Source organism: Myotis nattereri (assembly GCF_964212035.1).
Source record: "Myotis nattereri genome assembly, chromosome: 3".
NCBI classification, from domain to species: Eukaryota; Metazoa; Chordata; class Mammalia; order Chiroptera; family Vespertilionidae; genus Myotis; species Myotis nattereri.
This window is the reverse complement of record NC_138077.1, coordinates 159,924,331-159,942,170: the sequence shown is the minus strand read 5'-3', so window position 1 is coordinate 159,942,170 and position 17,840 is coordinate 159,924,331. Positions and strand designations below refer to the sequence as shown.

The following is a 17,840-nucleotide window of genomic DNA, read 5'->3' as shown; positions in this document are numbered from 1 at the left end:
CGGGAGGTCTTCTCTTGCGGGGCCCAGCTAATGAACCCAGGAGCCGGCTCCTAAGAAAGAGTTGCTCCAGTAAATACAAAGCACTCTGGAAACGGGCTCAGGTGGGCAGGCGAGGTGAGGCCGCTGGTTTCAGTTCCATGAGAATGCTTGAGTGAGGATAAAGACATGGCCCTTCCCTCCCTTCCTCCCTCCTTCCTTCCTTCCTTCCTTCCTCCCTTCCCTCCTTCCTTTCTCCCTTCCTTCCTTCCTTTCTTGCTTCCTCCCTTCCCTCCTTCCTTCCTTCCTTCCTTCCTTCCTTCCTTTCTTGTTTCCTCCCTTCCCTCCCTTCCTCCCTCCCTCCCTCCCTTCCTTTTATCCTTCCTCCCTCCCTCCCTTCCTTCCTCCCTTCCTTCCTTCTTTCCTTCGTTCATGCAGTGCTGAGGGAACCTTAGGGGGAAATAATACACTCAGCTGTGAAGTGGGAGTTGACAGTATTTTCACTCTCACAATATAGCACCTTTGACCTCCCCTGACAAAAATGTTAAATTACACTGGAGGTTGAGAATAAAGATTTTTCACTTTTTGGAAGTGTTGACAGACCCCTTTAAAATGGAATCTCATATTCCACACTCTCTTTGTGGGTCACAGGATGCCGTATTGAGTATAGGTTTGCTTTGGGGGTTAAGCCTTGAGCAATGAAATGATACCCTGAAAACCAGTAAAATGACATCAGTGTGACAGCCCCTCATCTGCTATCGATTATCTTGTCACCAGAGGACACAGACTGCTCATCCTGATATGTGGCACCGCAAACATTTTTTTCCATGCAACCAATTATCCTGGAGGGATATCAAGGCCCCATTGGTTTTTATTTTAAAAATAGAGGCCCAGTGCACAACATTCGTGCATCATGGCAAGGTGGTGCTCAGCCTGGCCTGCACCCTTTAGCAGTCCGGCAGCCCTCGGGGGATGTCCGACTGATGGCTTAGGAGTGGGACTAAGCCGTCAGTCAGTCAGACATCCTGAGCGCTGCCACGGAGTTGGGAAAGGCTCCCGCCACCACTGCTGCGCTCACCAGCCATGAGCCCAGATTCTGGTTGAGTGGTGCTCCTCCTGTGGGAGCACACTGACCACCAGGGGGCGGCTCCTGCATTGAGCCTCTGCCCCCTAGTGGTCAGTGTGTGTCATAGCAACCAGTCCTTCTGCTGTTCAGTTGATTTGCATATTAGCCTTTTATGATATGGATCATAAGTTAAAGCCTTGAAGGCATGCAAATGACAGTGTATAAAAACTCATATTCCTACTAGCAGTTGTTGGGCCGTACTGCAGTGGTGAAAATTACTTTGTTTTCCAGTTAGGAGCCATGGGAAGAATCAAGGCGTTGTGTAGATTACTTACAACTCCACGGTGTCTGCACCATTTGGCCAAAGAATGCTAAGAATTTGCAGCTGCTGCTCCCAGGAGAGGTTCCTAAGGGCACCCGCTGATGTTTAACACCCAGCTGTTGTTATTTGAGCTGAAGATTTTTAATTGTTTTTCTGTTGAGATTTGTTAAATAACATTTTGGAGGACCAAAACTATAATAGCTGTATCACCAGGACGCTGAAAGAGAAAAAATAACTGGAACGCGGCATTTGGCCTGGTAAGCCGTGTTCGAAAATATCTTTTCCACATGACTGGCTTCCAGCCATCCCCGGAAAGGAGTTTCTGGGTAAATCGGTCAGGAGCTCAGCCCCGTGTTCCCCTTACGCATTTATCTGGAAGCTCTTCTTCCCTGAGTGGCCTCCTCTTGTTTCTATTATCTCAGCAGACGGGAGCCATAGTGCTTGGAGCAAACAGCATTAGCTGGCCAGCACCTGGTCCTGAGTGCCAGCCTCTGTCATCGCTGTTTCCCCGTGACATCTAGCCCACCCATGACCACACGGAGGGATCTAAACCTCCCCACCTGGCTTAGGCAGCTGTGTGGATGAGCAGACCATAGAAAACATGGCCTTTCCTTTATTTCCACCAAGGCCACGGGGAGGGAATGAGAGGCCCTTCTGCTGAGGAGAAACAACAGCTGGTGTTGTCCCTCAAAAGGGAAGTTGCCAAATATCCCAAGCAAAAGCTTTGGATGTGAAGAGAGGCAAGCCCGGAAAGCTGGAGATGAGTCATAAATCCTCACTGCCATATGAAAATGTCAATCGTGCTTTGCATGTTAATGTTCAATATTCTCTTTACCAAGAAAACCTGGATTCGTCCGGTGTAATGGAGCACCTACTGTGTGCAAGGTGCTGTGCTAATGGGGAACCTGGAGACCAAGTGTAAGCCAGGCCAAGGGCGCATGTAAACCAGTCACTCCAACAGGGGCGAGGGGCAGAGGGCTGATTTATGCCTTCAGCAAAAGCACAGTGGCCTGGAAAAGCGCACCTTATTGAAGGGACAGTATGTGGTTGGACTTGACAGTGTTGGACAAGGATAAGAAACGGGGAGAAATGTTGGAGAGGTTAAATGCAACCCGAGTCTGGCTGGTTGAACGTCCCTCTACGGAGTTCAGATTCTATACTGCAGGGACTGGGAAGCCATTCAATTCTATGGAGCTGGGAAGTGGCATGCTTTTCAGGCAAATCATCCTGCCAGCAGGTGTGCTGTGAGGCCGGGCACCTGAGCTCACAGCAGGGAGGAGAGGAAGAACGCCCTGGAGAGCCAGAGCCAGGCTTCAGTCCTAGACCTGCTACTTACTGGCCTGAGGCAGTTGAGTTACCTTCGCTATGTCTCTGCTTCCCCCTCTGTAAAATGGGGATGAGAACAGTGCCTGATTCAAATCAATGCACATAAAATGCTTAGAGCAGTGACTGGCACAGTAAGCTCTAGACCACGGTTAGCTATTATTACTTTCAGATGTAAAATCCTAACTTAGCAACTAGTTGCCACTGGGGAGGCAAGGGAACGAGTCAAAGGCGTAATGCTCATCAAAGAAACCTGGCAGATACCCAGAATTAATGACAATACCTAGAAAACGGCAGAAAATCACATCGAGGGACATGACAAAGGAACTTTATAATCTTCAAAGTGTCAAGGATATATAGTGACAGGAGATTTGACTTTGGGTAGTGAGCACATGGTGCAATATACAGATCTTATAGAAACCCACACCTGAAACCTATATGTTCATGTTGACCAATATCACCCCAATAAATTTAATTTTTTAAAAAGTGTTGAGGAGCTCAGCCAGCGTGGCTCCGTTGTTGAGTGTCGACCTATGAACTAGGAGGTCACCGTTCAATTCCCAGTCAGGGCACAAGCCCAGGATGCGGGCAATCCACGGTGGGTGGCCTGAAGGAGGCAGCCAATCAATGATTCTCTCTCATCATTGATGTTTCTCTCTCCTTCTACTTTCCTCTCTAAAATATATATATATATATATATATATATATATATGTATATATATATATATATATATATATTTTTAAGTGTCAAGGAAACACAAAGGAACTGTTCTATCCTGTAGAACACCAGAAAGACATGACAACTAAAAGCAACACCAGACTTAGAACTTGATCCATTGGCTTCCAAAGACACTATTGGGACAATTGAGATAATTCCACTGACATTTGAGTGGGGTCTGAAGGTGTGGCTATGTAGAAGCCTGTGCTTGGCTCCTTTTTCAAAAGAAATGACACAAAGTGTCCTATAGTGTGAGGCCTCAGGTGGGCAACTTATGCTCAAATGTTTCAGAAAGCTTTCTGTACTCTGCTTGTAAGTTGTCCGTAAGTTGGCAATTGAAAAGGAGAGCAATTTATTTTTAAATGAAGAGCTAGCATTTGTTGAGCATCTCTCTTTATTAGACACCGTGGCAGTGCTTTCACATGAGCAGATCGGTTCCCCAGGAAACTTGTCTGACTTGCATCTCTACCCAAAGGGCATCCCTCTCCCCGCCCCTGATACGCCCGGCCTGAGCTCCTCCCACCGGACCACCGGCCACGGCACTCACTTCTTGTGGTTTGTCTGTGATGCCTGCGCCCTCCTTGGGCAGTAAGCTCTTCGAGGGCAAGGACTGTAGCCCATTCTCCATGTGTCCACATCGCCCCCCATAGCTCCCGGTAAATCACAGTGCTCAGTGTATGCTCAGTGAATGAAGCGCTGAGGCTTGTCCACCATAATGAATACAGTCAAAAATGAGCCCTGGCCGGTGTGGCTCGGTTGGTTGGGTGTCCTCCTGTGCACAGAAAGGTTGCCCATTCAATTCGGGTTTCAGGTTCAGGCAGGGGTGTGCAGGAGGCAGCCAAGTCAATGTTTCACTCTCACATCCGTGTTTCTCTCTCTCTCTTCTTCTTCCTCTCCCTCTTCCTTTCCCTTCTTCTCTCTCGAAATATCAATTAAAAAATCTTTTTTAAAAATATCTGAGGTACCAGACGTGGGATGCATGTCTGATGCGTGACTTCTTTCCAGGTGGCCCGGGCTCTGGCAAAGGCACGCAGTGTGCAAAGCTGGTGGAAAAATACGGATTCACACACCTCTCGACTGGTGAGCTCCTGCGTCACGAGCTGTCATCAGACTCTGAAAGAAGCAAATTGATCAGAGACACCATGGAACGTGGAGACCTCGTGCCCTCCGTAAGCAACAGCTGCCTCCCCGGCTGGGGGGATGTTATGGGGTGCTGCCTTTAGTCTAAGCTGCTGGAACAGAGGAGCCCAAAAGGACAAGGGCTGTATTCGAGTTCTCTCTGCGGAGCCGGCAGAGGCAGGCAGGAGAGCCACGTTGTCCAGGACCAGGTTCCTTCTGTTGTTGCCCTGCCAGCTCCTTGAATATTAGCCTGTCTCACCTTTTCTCCCAAACTGGTCCCACTTTAGAACTGAAATATTTAAAGCAGAGATGAAGCGTGGTACAGCAAAGCCTAGGAATACAACCCTCTGTAAAAGAGAAAATAAAGTTTCCATTATTGTGGGAGGTATGATAGCATTGTCTTGAACTTTGGTATCTTCCTTGTGTCGTTTAAGAATATGTATCTTTCTTACGTATCGTTGTTTATATGTGTTTTTTCAAGTCGCCCTCCATTTCTGAGAAGCTGGATGCCATGGGTGTCAAAAACTATTAATTCCTCCCACGCCAAGTCCCAGGGTCTGTAACTGGGCTTGCGCTCATGGAGCTTTATGCTCCTCCTTGGCCGGCTGCATTGCCAGGAAGACAGAATGGCTCTCGTGGAAGACAACAAACCACTGCAATTGCCTCTTAGCTGGCTTCCTTGTGGCCACTTCTCCTTACAGTTTGTTCTTCTCACAGCAAACAGAATGATTTCTTGAAAGTGTTTATCAAATTGTATTATTCCCTTCCTAGCATCTTCCGGTGGCTCCCCGCCACAGTTAAAATAAAATCCAGAGTCCTTCCCATGGCTCACACCCACCAGCCACCGTTCCTCCCACAGGCCAGGCTGTGCCTGCCTCAGGGCCTTTGCACATGCTACGTCCTCAGCCTGTGTGCTCTTCCTTCACATATGCACATAGATGCTCCTTTACTTCACCCAGATCCCTGCTTTAATGTGGCAATTTATCAAAGAGGCCTCCCTCACCACCCGTATCTCTTAGCCCTGCTTTAATGTTGTCCCCAGTGGTTCTCTCTAGCTGACTGTTACTTATTTGTTCATCTATTATCTGTCTTCCTCACTAGTATGTCAACTTCACAAGGAGTTAATTTCCCATTATCTAGGGATAGTTTCTGACCACCCTGTGGTGCCTGCATTCTCCGAGACCCTGCCCAAAGCCGGGGGAGCTGGGGAGCCAGGGAACAGGCTGGGGGCATTGCTCCTGCATCCCTTCCCAAGCTCCCGAACATCTCTCCTCCATTACTTGCCTTAGGCACAGGTCCTATCTACGTTTCTAACAGAAAGTGCTGTTGCTAGAAAATGCTACTTCATAGCTACTGAAAATCTTCTCAAGTTACTGGCTATCAAATCTAATACATTTGCTGGTAAAAATCAACAGTATGTTTTGCCTGGTTTTAAACTGCCATTCTGCCTAATTTATGGGGTGCTGCCATGTGAAATGTGGCCACTATATTTTATCTCATCTAAGATGCCAGTATTTTAAGACACCCCAGTAAAATATAACCAGTAAAAATATACCAGTAGGAAAAAAAACACTAACAATTAAATTATGCCCAGCACTGATTGTAAGATACCTACCAGTTTCAAAGACATTAAAATGTGTGTCAGGGAGAGAATGAGGCTTAGAGTTGATGAGAAACAGCATATTTCTGTCCGCTGTTAATCCTGTCTGACCCGCCCTCCCCCTGGGCTGGGCTGACCGAGGAGCCCTGGGGCCATGCAGGCGGTGCTCTGGGAGGAGCTCACTCCTGACCCGTCCCTCCGCTGCAGGGCATCCTCCTGGAGCTGCTGCGGGAGGCCATGGCGGCCAGCCTCGGCCACACCACGGGCTTCCTGATCGACGGCTACCCTCGGGAAGTGAAGCAAGGCGAAGAGTTCGGGCGCAGGGTAAGTGTCCTTTTGGGGATTATCCCAGGAGAGACGTGTGGGATGTCACGGAGGTTGGGAGATAAATTCAAAGTCTCTTGCCTTCCCAATGACATGAATCAAAACATTCAGTTACAAATGGCAGAAACTCACACAAAGTCGCAAAAAAAGAAGAAGAAAGGGAAGGGATGGTAGTGATGGAGTTATCGGCTCAAGTAGCTAACCGGTCCAGGAGCGGCTCACTACATATCCAAATTAGTTTATCCATCATCTGACTTCTCCCAGCTCTTGGATTGTCCTTCCTGGGTGCTGGCCTCATTTTCGTCCTGTTCCAGGCTTATCTTCCACCATCTAAGTGACCTCACAGAAAAGGGTTTCTATCTGCCAAAGGGTCCAACAAAAGCACCCCGGGTTGTGTTTCCTTATCCTGTGTTATTAGGTCACAGGCCCATCACTGAACCACTCACTGCGGCCAAGGGGGAGATGGGAGGGCCGCTGGTGGAATTCCCAAGACTATCCCCATCTGGCCTGGAGGACCAGGGCGGGAACTAGAAGGGAGGAGGGAGAGTGGGCACCACACATACTGAGAAAGGGAAGGGAAATTACCAGAGGAAAAGCAGGAATGCCCTTAGAAGAAGGCAGGGGAATGGACAGGCAGATTCAAAATATGCCATGGACAGGTGTGCCGTTTCATTACTGAACACACGACCTTCTACCAAAACCGTTCTTTACATTCTGCTGGGAGGAGTTTGCAAAGATCCAGCATGATATTAATCTGTCCCTGGGTACAGTACATTTAGAAGATTCTGATATCAATCAGGCTTGTGTGCAAAAGAACACATACAACCTTTAAACTTGACCAGAACAACAAAGATGCTACAAAGACAGATGAGCTGTTATTGGTTGATTCGTGCCCTGCAGGGACCCAGCATTTGTGCAGCGCCTCCAAATTACAGGCAGGTGATTAATTTGAAATTTGGCAAAGACAAGCACTGACATCTGCTTTTCTCCAGAGATTCAGAGCCATCAGCCTGGTTGAGAGCCTAGTGAATATTTCCTGTGCACCCATCAAGCGTGCAGCTCCTCCAGGCCTGTGATTGGTTTTAGCCACTCACCAGCCTTTCCGTCTCAGAGATGGATATGCTTGATGCATGGGACCATCTGTTGCCGAAAAGAAATCCAGTTCAGTCCGTTAGTTAGGCTGCACTTTCGCATACCTGTCACTGACCGAGTTCTCTGAGGTGTAAGATCCTTTGAGGATTTGCTTGGCTACTGCACATGACATCACTTAAGGCCAAACGCAAGCTACAGCTGTGACCACAGCTCAGGGCTATGTCTGTATGTGATCTCGCCACTACCTTCTTATCTTCCATTCCCAAGGCTGGTTTTCCCTCCATTGAATTGATCAGTGCCTTCCATATCCAACATGGTATATTAGGGGAGGCAGGGTGTCAACAGGTGTGTGTGTGTGTGTGTGTGTGTGTGTGAGAGAGAGAGAGAGAGAGAGAGAGAGAGAGAGAGAGAGAGAGAATATGAAGGAGGAGCTGGGGTTTCTAACCATCATCCCCATCTCCCACCCCAGTCGAGAACCCCTGGTTACAGTGACTTTGGGGTTCACTGTATTCAGAGCCTGGCTTTCTAACTCACTGGCAAGAGCTCAATTTCTCTTCTATAAAATGTAGATTGAAAAGAGACACCTCATTGCTTGTTGGGATGATTGGGTGGGATTCTTGAGAAGTGCCTTACACATTTATAAGGCTGCATATGTGGTTACAGTTTTGTTTTGTTTTTTAAATATATTTTATTGATTTTTTTACAGAGAGGAAGGGAGAGGGATAGAGAGTTAGAAACATCAGTGAGAGAGAAACATCGATCAGCTGCCTCCTGATACCCCCACTGGGGATGTGCCCGCAACCAAGGTACATGCCCTTGACCGGAATCTATTGGGGTCCAACCCTAGTAGGTCCAAGGGTTCCTAAAGGTGTGGATGGAGTTGGTGAAGAAGGAATGACACGGAGACAACATTCAGTTGATCAGCAGCCTAGCCAGGTTCTAGCCAGGTTCTCCAGCCAGGTTCTCTACAGTTTTATTTTCAAAATTATTTGTGGTTTTGTGACTGTGGAAATAAAAATTATATAGATGTGAGGCAATACAGAAGAGTATAAAACAAAGGGTAACCAATCACCCAGAGATAACACCTATTCTTTGACATATGTTCTTCCAGTATTTGTAAGGTTTTCATATAGTTAAAATCATATAAAATACATAACTAACAGAGTAATAGCTGTTATTTTGTGAGCACTTAAAATGTCCTGGGAACTGAACTAGATGCTTTACGTATGGCACTTTATGAGTCTTTACGATCCTATTCAGAAGGCATTATCATCCCCACTTTAGAGAGTCTTCTCATGTTGAGGAGGGGTGTGCTTCGCCTGGCTCCCTAGTGTGGAATTGAAAAGCTTTTCTGTATTAAGCCAACATTTTACTCAACAACAGCCAAACTAAATACACATTACCACGAGCAAAATGCATGCACCTGCGCTTGGCTTTACCCTCCCAGGAGCCCCTGAGCTGAAATTCTGCCCTGAGCCTAAGTATGCAGATCATTTGCCTGGATGTGAGAATGATGATATGACTGCCCCTCGGCCGATACCCTTAACTCTCTCAGAACATTTTTCATCACCAGAATCAGCGATTCTGTGTATAAATGTGTTCTAACCTTCAGAATGAGCTTTTAGGGGGGAAAAAAAAGAAAGAAAAAGGTTGAGTCTGACCATAGACTGTAGATATGTGGTAGTTGTTTGGAATTTGGGGAGCCTTGAGGACCCCTTGGGATTTTCCACTAGAGATTTTCTGTTCTATTCATCTGACTCCTGGGTCTTCCGAGAACTCTGAGCTGGGTAATGGGGTAATGGTGGCAATGGGGTGGTATTATTATTAGGGTTGTGTGTTCAGGAATGCTGAACCGACCCAGATACCCCTCCTCTGGTGAGGTTGCCCAAGGCGATATCATATACCTGAGAGAGAGAGCCATGGGAAGTTGGCATTCCACTTTATTGTTAGCCAGGAGCCCTTCCCCTTCACTCCCCTCTCCCCCAAGTGCAGAGCCTGGTACGTATGCTGGAGCACGTGGCCTAGGCTAAAAGGGTGGGGCCTCTAGCTGATTCTAAACCAAAGTGACCATCAGGGGCTTTTACTGTTCAAAGTATTTTACTGTTCAAATGTATTGCTGGTCTAAGGGCCGCAATTTGAGAATCAGCGTGGAAAACAAATTCACCTTGGGGGGTTTGGGGGTGGGGGTGGGGGTGGAAGAGTGTATAGGGGTGGTAAATGGTGATAGAAAAATATAAAATTAATTAAACTTTTCAAGAAAGAAAACAAAACAAATCTACCTCTGCCTTCTGTGCTTATTTTGGTCCTGAGAGTCATTTCCTGCCAGCTCTTGCTCAGATACACATGATCTCTGCTTGTATCTGCGTGAGTCCCTGCATCACCTGTTCTGTCCCCACGAGTGGCCTGAAAACCGCCACAATTGGGGAAACCGCCTGGTCTTCTCATGCAGCCCCAGCCAGAAATTGCTCCAGGTAGCCCAACCCTTTAACGGAACCTTGGGCTGCCTCCCAAGCTCGCCCTCTGCTGGTGGACAAGGGTCATTTTCTCCGAAACCTTCACCCGGCCTTTCTTGCTGCTCAAATACTCATTTTCATTTCCCAGTTAACACGGCAGAAAAGTTGAACGACATATTCCAGAGGTTTGTTTCACTCTTCTAGACTTGGGACAGATTTTCCACTCTGTTCCTTAGAGTGGATCCCTCAGATGGGGGAGATAAATGTCTGATCAGCACTTACTAGCAACTTCCCATTCTGTGTGTTACCTCGAAGTTCTCCCCAGCCTGACTTTGTTACCATCCCTCCCAGGCACTGTCTACAGCGGGGTGGCAAGCCTTTGTGTATTCTTGCAGCCTGATCACTGCAAGATCAGGAGGGAGCAACAGTGTCTTTTGATGCAGGATTGGGGTTGGTAGTAGAGGCAACACAAACACAGAGATGTCAGGGGCAAAAGAACAGCCAAGAGAAGCATGGGGAGCTGGGAGGTTCCTGCTACCGGTCACATCATCGTTACTCATTCATTAAGACGTTTCTCAATCACCTGCTAGTGTATGTGACCTGGGACCAGGAGCTGAGCCCTCCTACCCCTGCACACAAAGAGATTGTAGCCTGCTAGGGGAAATAAGCATAGTAGCTAATACTTACGGAGTGCTGTGTGCCAAGCAACATACTTACATCGCCTCACTTAATTCCATTTAATCCACACAGCAATCCTGTGATCACCCTCATTGTACAAAAGAGAAAATTTGGGGTGCAGAGAAGCTGAGTGGCACTTTCAGTTGGTGATGAAGTCAGGCAGCTTAAAATAATTGGTTCATTTCCCTAACGGGGCTCTGGGGTTTGATGGGCTTGGCTGGCTGGTTGTCGCTTGGGGTCCTTTATTCAGCCGAATGTATACAATCCGATAGTGCCGAAGGCTGAGTTTCATCTCCGGAGCCAGGGCTGGGGTGTCTAAAGCAGCAAGGGCTGAAGGGCGTCTGTCCTCGTGGCCGCTGTCTGCGTGCCTGGCTTGGGCCGCCTCACAGCTTAGCAGGCAGAATGGCTGGCCATCTTGGATGGTTGGTGGCCAGGCAGAAACTGCAAAATTTCTTACGATCTTGCTTCTAAAAAAGCATATCCCATCATTTCCACTGCATGGCGTTGGTCAATCAGTGACAGGTCGGCTGAGGCTCAAGCAGGTGTGGGCTCGCTGTCTCAGTGGGGAAAGAGCTTACAGCACCCGGGGCAAGGAATGAAGACCATCTCCGAGACCCTCACCACCGCAGGGTGGGACCCCCAGCAGCCTGACTGCAGCCGTGTGTGCGCCACCACCACGCGGTAGTCACTCCCACGGATGCAGACACGGTCACACGACACTGCTGGTAGAGGGTGACATGGGAAGGTCAGAGAACACACACGCCCCTCCCCTTGGTGTGGAGGGCAGGAGGCGACCGCCCCGGGTGACCAAGGCTGAGGGCGAGAGGCAGCTCCGAGGCATCCTGAAGAAGCCACAGGCCTGGAAATGAGCCGAGACATCCACCTTGTAGTTCTAGGCCCGTGAAAGGAACCCGAAGGCCAAGAGCGGGACGAACTAGGGGTCCCAGGCCTTTCAGAACATCACAGAATGGAATTTCTGACTGTGCTGTCCCCTCCCCCTCCCCCCCCCCCCGCCCCCCTGCCCCCCAGATTGGAGACCCGCACCTGGTGATCTGCATGGACTGCTCCGCAGACACCATGACCAACCGCCTCCGCCAGCGGAGCCAGAGCAGCCCAGGCGCGAGCAGCACCGCCGCCGTGGCCAAGCGCCTGGAAGCCTACCACCGCGCGTCCATCCCTGTGATCGCCTACTATGAGACGAAGACGCGGCTACAGAAGGTGAAGCGTGTCCCTTTCCCCCTCCAAATGAGCCAGTTCCCCGCTTTTTTTTTTTTTTAAAGAGAAGAGAGAAAAAACACAGGACATTTTTGGTTCAGGGATCTGGGAATTGGAGCTGCATACAGTTGCACAAGTTGGACCCAAATATGGGTCCCTTACTCTCTTCACTTTTGTGTCAATCAAAATTAAATATTTGTCGTCGCATGGACCATGAAATCTGGCCATGCAATTTTCATAGGTGCCTATTGCTGAAAACAGAGAGAGGGAAAGGGGAATGAAGGGAGGGAGGGAGGGAGGCATGGATGAGGCATAAATTCTGCCTTCTAGACCTTGGCTAAACAGGAAAAAGGTCTCTTCTAGATCTACGATCCATCAACTTTGAATTTCTGGATTTTTACAATTCATAATTGGCACTTGTCTCCTTTGCCTCAACTTTTTGCAATAACTGTTATTGAAGGAAGCATTATATGGGGCCAGAAGAGTAGGTAATTAGGTGAAACAGTGAAGATACTGTGGGGAAATGAGTTGTGTCACTTAATGAACAATAAGCCATGCTAAGTCACCATTAATTTCATGAATTTGGGGAAACTACACAACCCCCATCATTCACTCATTTCACAAACATAAACAGGTATCAAGCACCTCGCATAGGCATCCATTGCCCTAGTGGTTTGGATACAGGTAATAAGGCGTGGTTCTTGCCTCTAGAGCTGAGTGTTAGTAGGGGATATAGACAAACCTGTGACCACAGTACGGGGTCAAAGTAAGAACTGAGGGATTTCCAAGGCCCCTTTAACCTATTCTAAGGGGAAAGGAAAGGCATTCCTTAGTTGAGGTCAACTAAGTTGATCCTCAAGGTGGGGTAAGATGTGAGGGGAGCAGGGCACCCCACATGGAAGGATCCCCCAGTGAAAAAAGTCAGGAGAGACAGGAACTCAGCTGGGCTGTGATGTAAAGTGCCAAGGAAAAGAGGAACAAGAGAGGGGCCTGGGCAGGCAAGCAAGGACCAGATCCAGATGAACCTTATGTAGGAGTGCCTCACTGTCCTGTGGGTGATGGGAGTACTGAAGGGAACGGACATAGTCAGGGTTTTCATTTAGAAATGGGATCTCGCCTTGTAGAGAACAGATCCCAAGAAGGTAAGGCTAGGAGACCACTGGGAGGCTGGAATAGTATTCCAGGAACAACATCCTGAGGCCCCAGAGCAGAAGAGGGGCGTGAACATGCACTTTCTGCTATTCACAGTAAGTCAAGGGAGACGTCAACTTGCACAGAACAAGCCTGTCTCCGAAGCAGCTGCATTATCGATTCCTTGGCAGGGGTGGGGGGCGGAGGATGTTTGATACTGAATTCTCATTTTCTAAACCAGTTAGTGGTCCATTTTCCAGCATCTAAGGACTTAGCCCTGGGTGTAGAGGTCTGAAAGGTGTTCCGTGCTGTAGCTCAGCGATGTGGAGCATGTGGCATGAGAGTCACAATGCCCAGCTTCCGTGTCTGTGGCAGACATTGCTAATCCCTCGTCGCACTCTTCCCTGCAGTGCCGAGGTGTGGCCTCAGATGGTTCTCAGCAAGCTCTCCAGGCAGCTACCACCAATAGAATCTGGTGTGCACATTGAAACCTCTTTGCTGTGCTTGGTGCAACCTCTGGCTGCCATCTGAAACAAAGATTTGGGTCTTTAAAAACAAGCAAACCCAAAGTGCATTATGGAAGAGCAGGGGCTTAAGAATTCAGGGTTGCAAAGGCCTGGTCAAGATTAGTGATCTCCACACTTTGTGAGCCTGGAACACACACAGAAATTATTCAGACACAAGGGAATTTCTCCCATTTTGAAGATTTAGATAGATGAGAAAATCCCTAAAGAACTCAGAGTTCAGCCACTTCCAGGGTCAGAATATCCGTGTGCTCTTTTGCATTGTCCCAACCTAAATTCTATGCACTCACCAATGCCGGGCTCATGTGTGCGCGGCTAACTGAGTTCTCAGCTAGGGCCTCTGGGATCCTTAGAAATATCTAAGGTGGGGAGAAAGGAAGTTTCCAGTTTCGTGTGGTTCATCTCTGCAGCTTTCCCTGCATTTTGGAGATGCTTGCAGCTGGGTCTGTGCTGAGGTAACATATATGATCCGCTTTGCAAATACAGTCCTTAAAGCCGCTCCTGCCCTGACTCCAGAGCAGAGGGGCTCCAGCCCTCAGGACCCCAGAGGCTCTCTGGAGGAGGCTGCTCTGTAGTCCTCTTCTCAGCCCAGGCTGTCCTCCACCAATGCAGCTGCAGAGATTTTTTTTTAAAGCTTCCTCCCCCAGCTCGCTTAGAGACAGGGAGGGCGGAGTGTGGGCCCAGGGAGGTGGGAACTGTTTGCAGGTGGCTGTGGGGTTCGCCAGCAGCTCCGGCTACAGAGGGGGCTGGGGAAGCAGGGGGAGGCTCAGACTTGTTTTCCGGTGGAGAAGGGGAGCGCCTCTGTCCCTTCTGCTTTCTGGCCTCTGGGCTCCTGTCCAGTCTTCTTGCAACAGCTTCAACTTGCCCTGGATTCTAAGCAACAGTTTGTGTCTTGTTCCCGTGACGCCCTTTGGATTGTTAGCACTTCCTCCCCATCCCATTGGTTTACTGAGCCCCAAACAGTGAGGTTCACCATCCCTGTGGGCACTTGGATCATTGAAGGAGTTTTCTGAAATCTAGGTGAGGCTGGGGAATGCCGTTCCAGGTACAAGTGGGACAAAGCAGTGGTTCAGGGAGACGTAGGGAGGAAGGAGAGCCCCACGTGGCCAGCCCGGAGAGAGCCCCCCCAGCACCTCCCTCAGGCTTCCGTGTGCCCAGCTATGAATTCATCACCTGACACCCCGTTGACCACAAGCAAGCCAAAGCACAGTGCAATGAAACTGCAAACAGAGGTAGTAAAAAAAGCAAAGCGGAATTTATACAGCCGCTGCCTTATCCTTTAAGTCCTTATTAGCCCATCAGCATACAGTCAGGTTAGAACTTATTTCAACATCAACCCAGGGATGGAGGCGCATGTGATACGAGTGGGTCCCGGAGTTTCCAGCCGGCTCCCCCTCTCTCCTAAGGCCAGCTTTGCTGTGCCTCTGCAGTCAGGACAGACTTCTCTCCATTCCACGCCCGCTCCCTGCCCTCAGGGCCGACAGCAGTAATCACTGCGGCCTGAGTCCCTGCCCATCTAGACCAGCCGTGGGCAAACTACGGCCCACCGCCGGATCGGCCCGTTTGAAATGAATAAAACTAAAAAAAAAAAAAAGACCATACCCTTTTATGTAATGATGTTTACTTTGAATTTATATTAGTTCACACAAACACTCCATCCATGCTTTTGTTCCGGCCCTCCGGTCCAGTTTAAGAACCCATTGTGGCCCTGAGTCAAAAAGTTTGCCCACCCCTGAGCTAGACACTGCCTCAGGGTCCCTGTAGGAACTCTCTCAGCTCAACTGGCAGGATAGTCGCAGGATAATCACAGGATAGTCACACGCCCGCCCGTTCACTAGATTTAACCCATACAAGAAGCTGTCTTCTCCATCCCCCGGAGTGAACGAATTTATTCTTGGAAAAAATAATTGAGATGTAGCATGTCAGGGTGAAAAGCACAGCAACTGGCCAAAGGACCCCTGGGTAGAGCAAATGCATAAATCTCCCATCTGCTCTGAGAGACTTAATGAAACGCCTTCTTTGTGATTCTGCTCGATGCGCTCCTCTCCACCCCTCCCTTCCTGACTGCCAAGCCTTCACCAGATCCCCGCAAAGAGCTTTGGACTCGGTGCAGCAGTCTCTGCACCCCTGTGGTCCCGGGAAATGAGTTGTGCTCAGGGCTTGCCTGGACCCTCCCAGAGCAGCGGGCAGAAGAGTTCGCCAGGCCTTTGTCCCCTCCTGTGCACACTCTTGATTTTCTCCCTCTGCCGGTGCTTCCCTCACATGGCGGGTTGTGCCACGTCAGGGCCATCCCTTTACTGGGCTTTACTTTATCTCGGAGCTTCTCCAGGAGCTGCTGCCAGGGATCCTGCCAGCAGAGAATTGGTGCTGCTCCACCCAAGGTCCCTGGCATATTCCTACAGGTATGGGGCATCGCTAACATCCGAGACCTGGTGCTTACAGTGGGGAATTCAAGGAGGAAGAGGGGCCCAGGGCACTGCACCCACAGTAAGGTGGCAAATATAGTAATTTATTTATTTGAGCTGGGTCCTAAAGGATGAGTGCAAGTTCGTAACAGATGCAGTGGGGACGAAGGCGCTGACTGACATGGAAAAGAGCCCAATAATGTGAGCACGAGATGGGGTGCCAGCAGATGAACTAAAGTGGAGGCAGACAGACCAAAAGGCATGGTTGAGGCAAGACCGGGAAGGGCCTTGAGTCCATCCATCCACCCATTCATTCATTCACTCCTCTTCCGCAGTGAATTTTCCGAAGCAGCATAGAAATGTAATGTGGGCCACATAGGTATTTACAAATTTTTAGTGGTCACATAAGCAACAGCAAAAAAAAAAAAAGTAAAAAAGAAACAAATGAAAGTAATTTCACAGTGCATTTTATTTAACCGAATATATTCTAAGTATTATCCTTTCAACATGTTATCAATATAAAAATCATTGGAATATTTTTACATTTTTCATATGTCTTCAAAATTTGGTACTTAAATAGATCTCAATTAAGATGCTAATTTTTCACCAGAAATACTAGGATTGTATTTGTATTTCATAAAATTTATGGTTGGAATAGTAGACTGACCGGGTATGGGAAATGGTGAGGGCCCAGGAGCAGGCTTCACGTAACCCTAACTTTTAAAAACATGCAGCTTCGGATTGTCCACGGTTGGTGCCCAGGTGCCGAATAGTGAGGGTCCCTGTGGCGGGAGGCTCTGCTTTAATGGGGACAAGATGAGGAGAGGAAGAGGGAGGCGCCCCGACCACGGTAAACACTCTGTGACAGCTCAGCTTGCTCCACAGGCCCCACGGCGCCCGCCAGCACGTGAAAAGCAAAACTAAAACTCAAGCAGCGTTTTGAACAGTGGGGGGAGATTCAGGAAAAACACCAGATCTGGGCCGTGTGTGAACCAGCCACCTGTTCTTTGGTTTCAAATTCCTGGAACTAAAGAGGAAGAGAGACAGAACATGCAACTCCCAAAGCGGTGTGACTGCTTTCTGATTCAGCCTGGGCTCCCGACTGCTCCTCCTCGGAAGTCGAGTGAAGCTCAGAAATGTAATCCTATTTCCTGCTCATTTGCTTTTAGCTATTTTTAAAAAATCTTTTTGCAGACCGATCAGGACATCACTGACTGCAGGGTTTTATATCCACTCTCAGACAAAAGTCAGAAGCAAAGCCACTTACCTAGTTTTCCGTTCAATACAAGAAAACCTCAGACCTTCTGCCGTTGCTGATTCAGAACGGGAGAGCTTTGGGGGCAAGGACAGGAAGAGACTGACTTTTCCCGTCCCTGGGGACAGAAGGTTGCTGAAAATGAACACCATAAGCACTGATCCTGGGGCAAAACCTTACTGTCTGTTGAAAAGCACCTTGTTTTCAAGTTTTAAGCCCCCTTCACACAGAACAATCCATAGCCAATTCCGCAGCATTCTTACCCGTGCGCAACGGTAGCACCGAGCTGGCTGTTTTAAATGAGCTAATGTTGGAAGCAATGAGAATAGTTCCTGGAGCTTAGAAAGCACTCAGTAAGTTGGTTTCTCCATTTCCTTAGAGTCACAGTTATATATGAAAATAGAAAAGCCAGATGTTGTTCTCAAATACTCTCCCTGTGGGGATTAGATGAGCAGGGAGAATCCACATTGAGACTCAGGGACTGTCCAGGTGACCTGCGGCGAACCGAGGGAGGAATCTGGAGTGGAGCAGAAGGCCTTGGTCCCACCCGGTTCAGCTGGGCTCTTTTGCTTTATAAAAATCCATTTCAGACCTCCTCCCTCCCCCCCCTAACCCCACACACCCTTCCGATAGTTTAAG

At 48.7% G+C, this 17,840-nt stretch overlaps 1 protein-coding gene across 1 annotated transcript in view; it reads left to right on the top strand.

Annotated features, from left to right (window-relative positions):
- The window catches only part of AK5 (adenylate kinase 5), a 193,402-nt gene that overhangs the window by 170,564 nt on the left and 4,998 nt on the right, over window positions 1-17,840 (top strand). Inside the window, exons 11-13 of the mRNA XM_081088444.1 lie at window positions 4,411-4,574; window positions 6,332-6,448; window positions 11,701-11,889. Coding sequence (XP_080944570.1) covers window positions 4,411-4,574; window positions 6,332-6,448; window positions 11,701-11,889 — 470 coding nt within the window. The remainder of the gene's footprint in view (window positions 1-4,410; window positions 4,575-6,331; window positions 6,449-11,700; window positions 11,890-17,840) is intronic.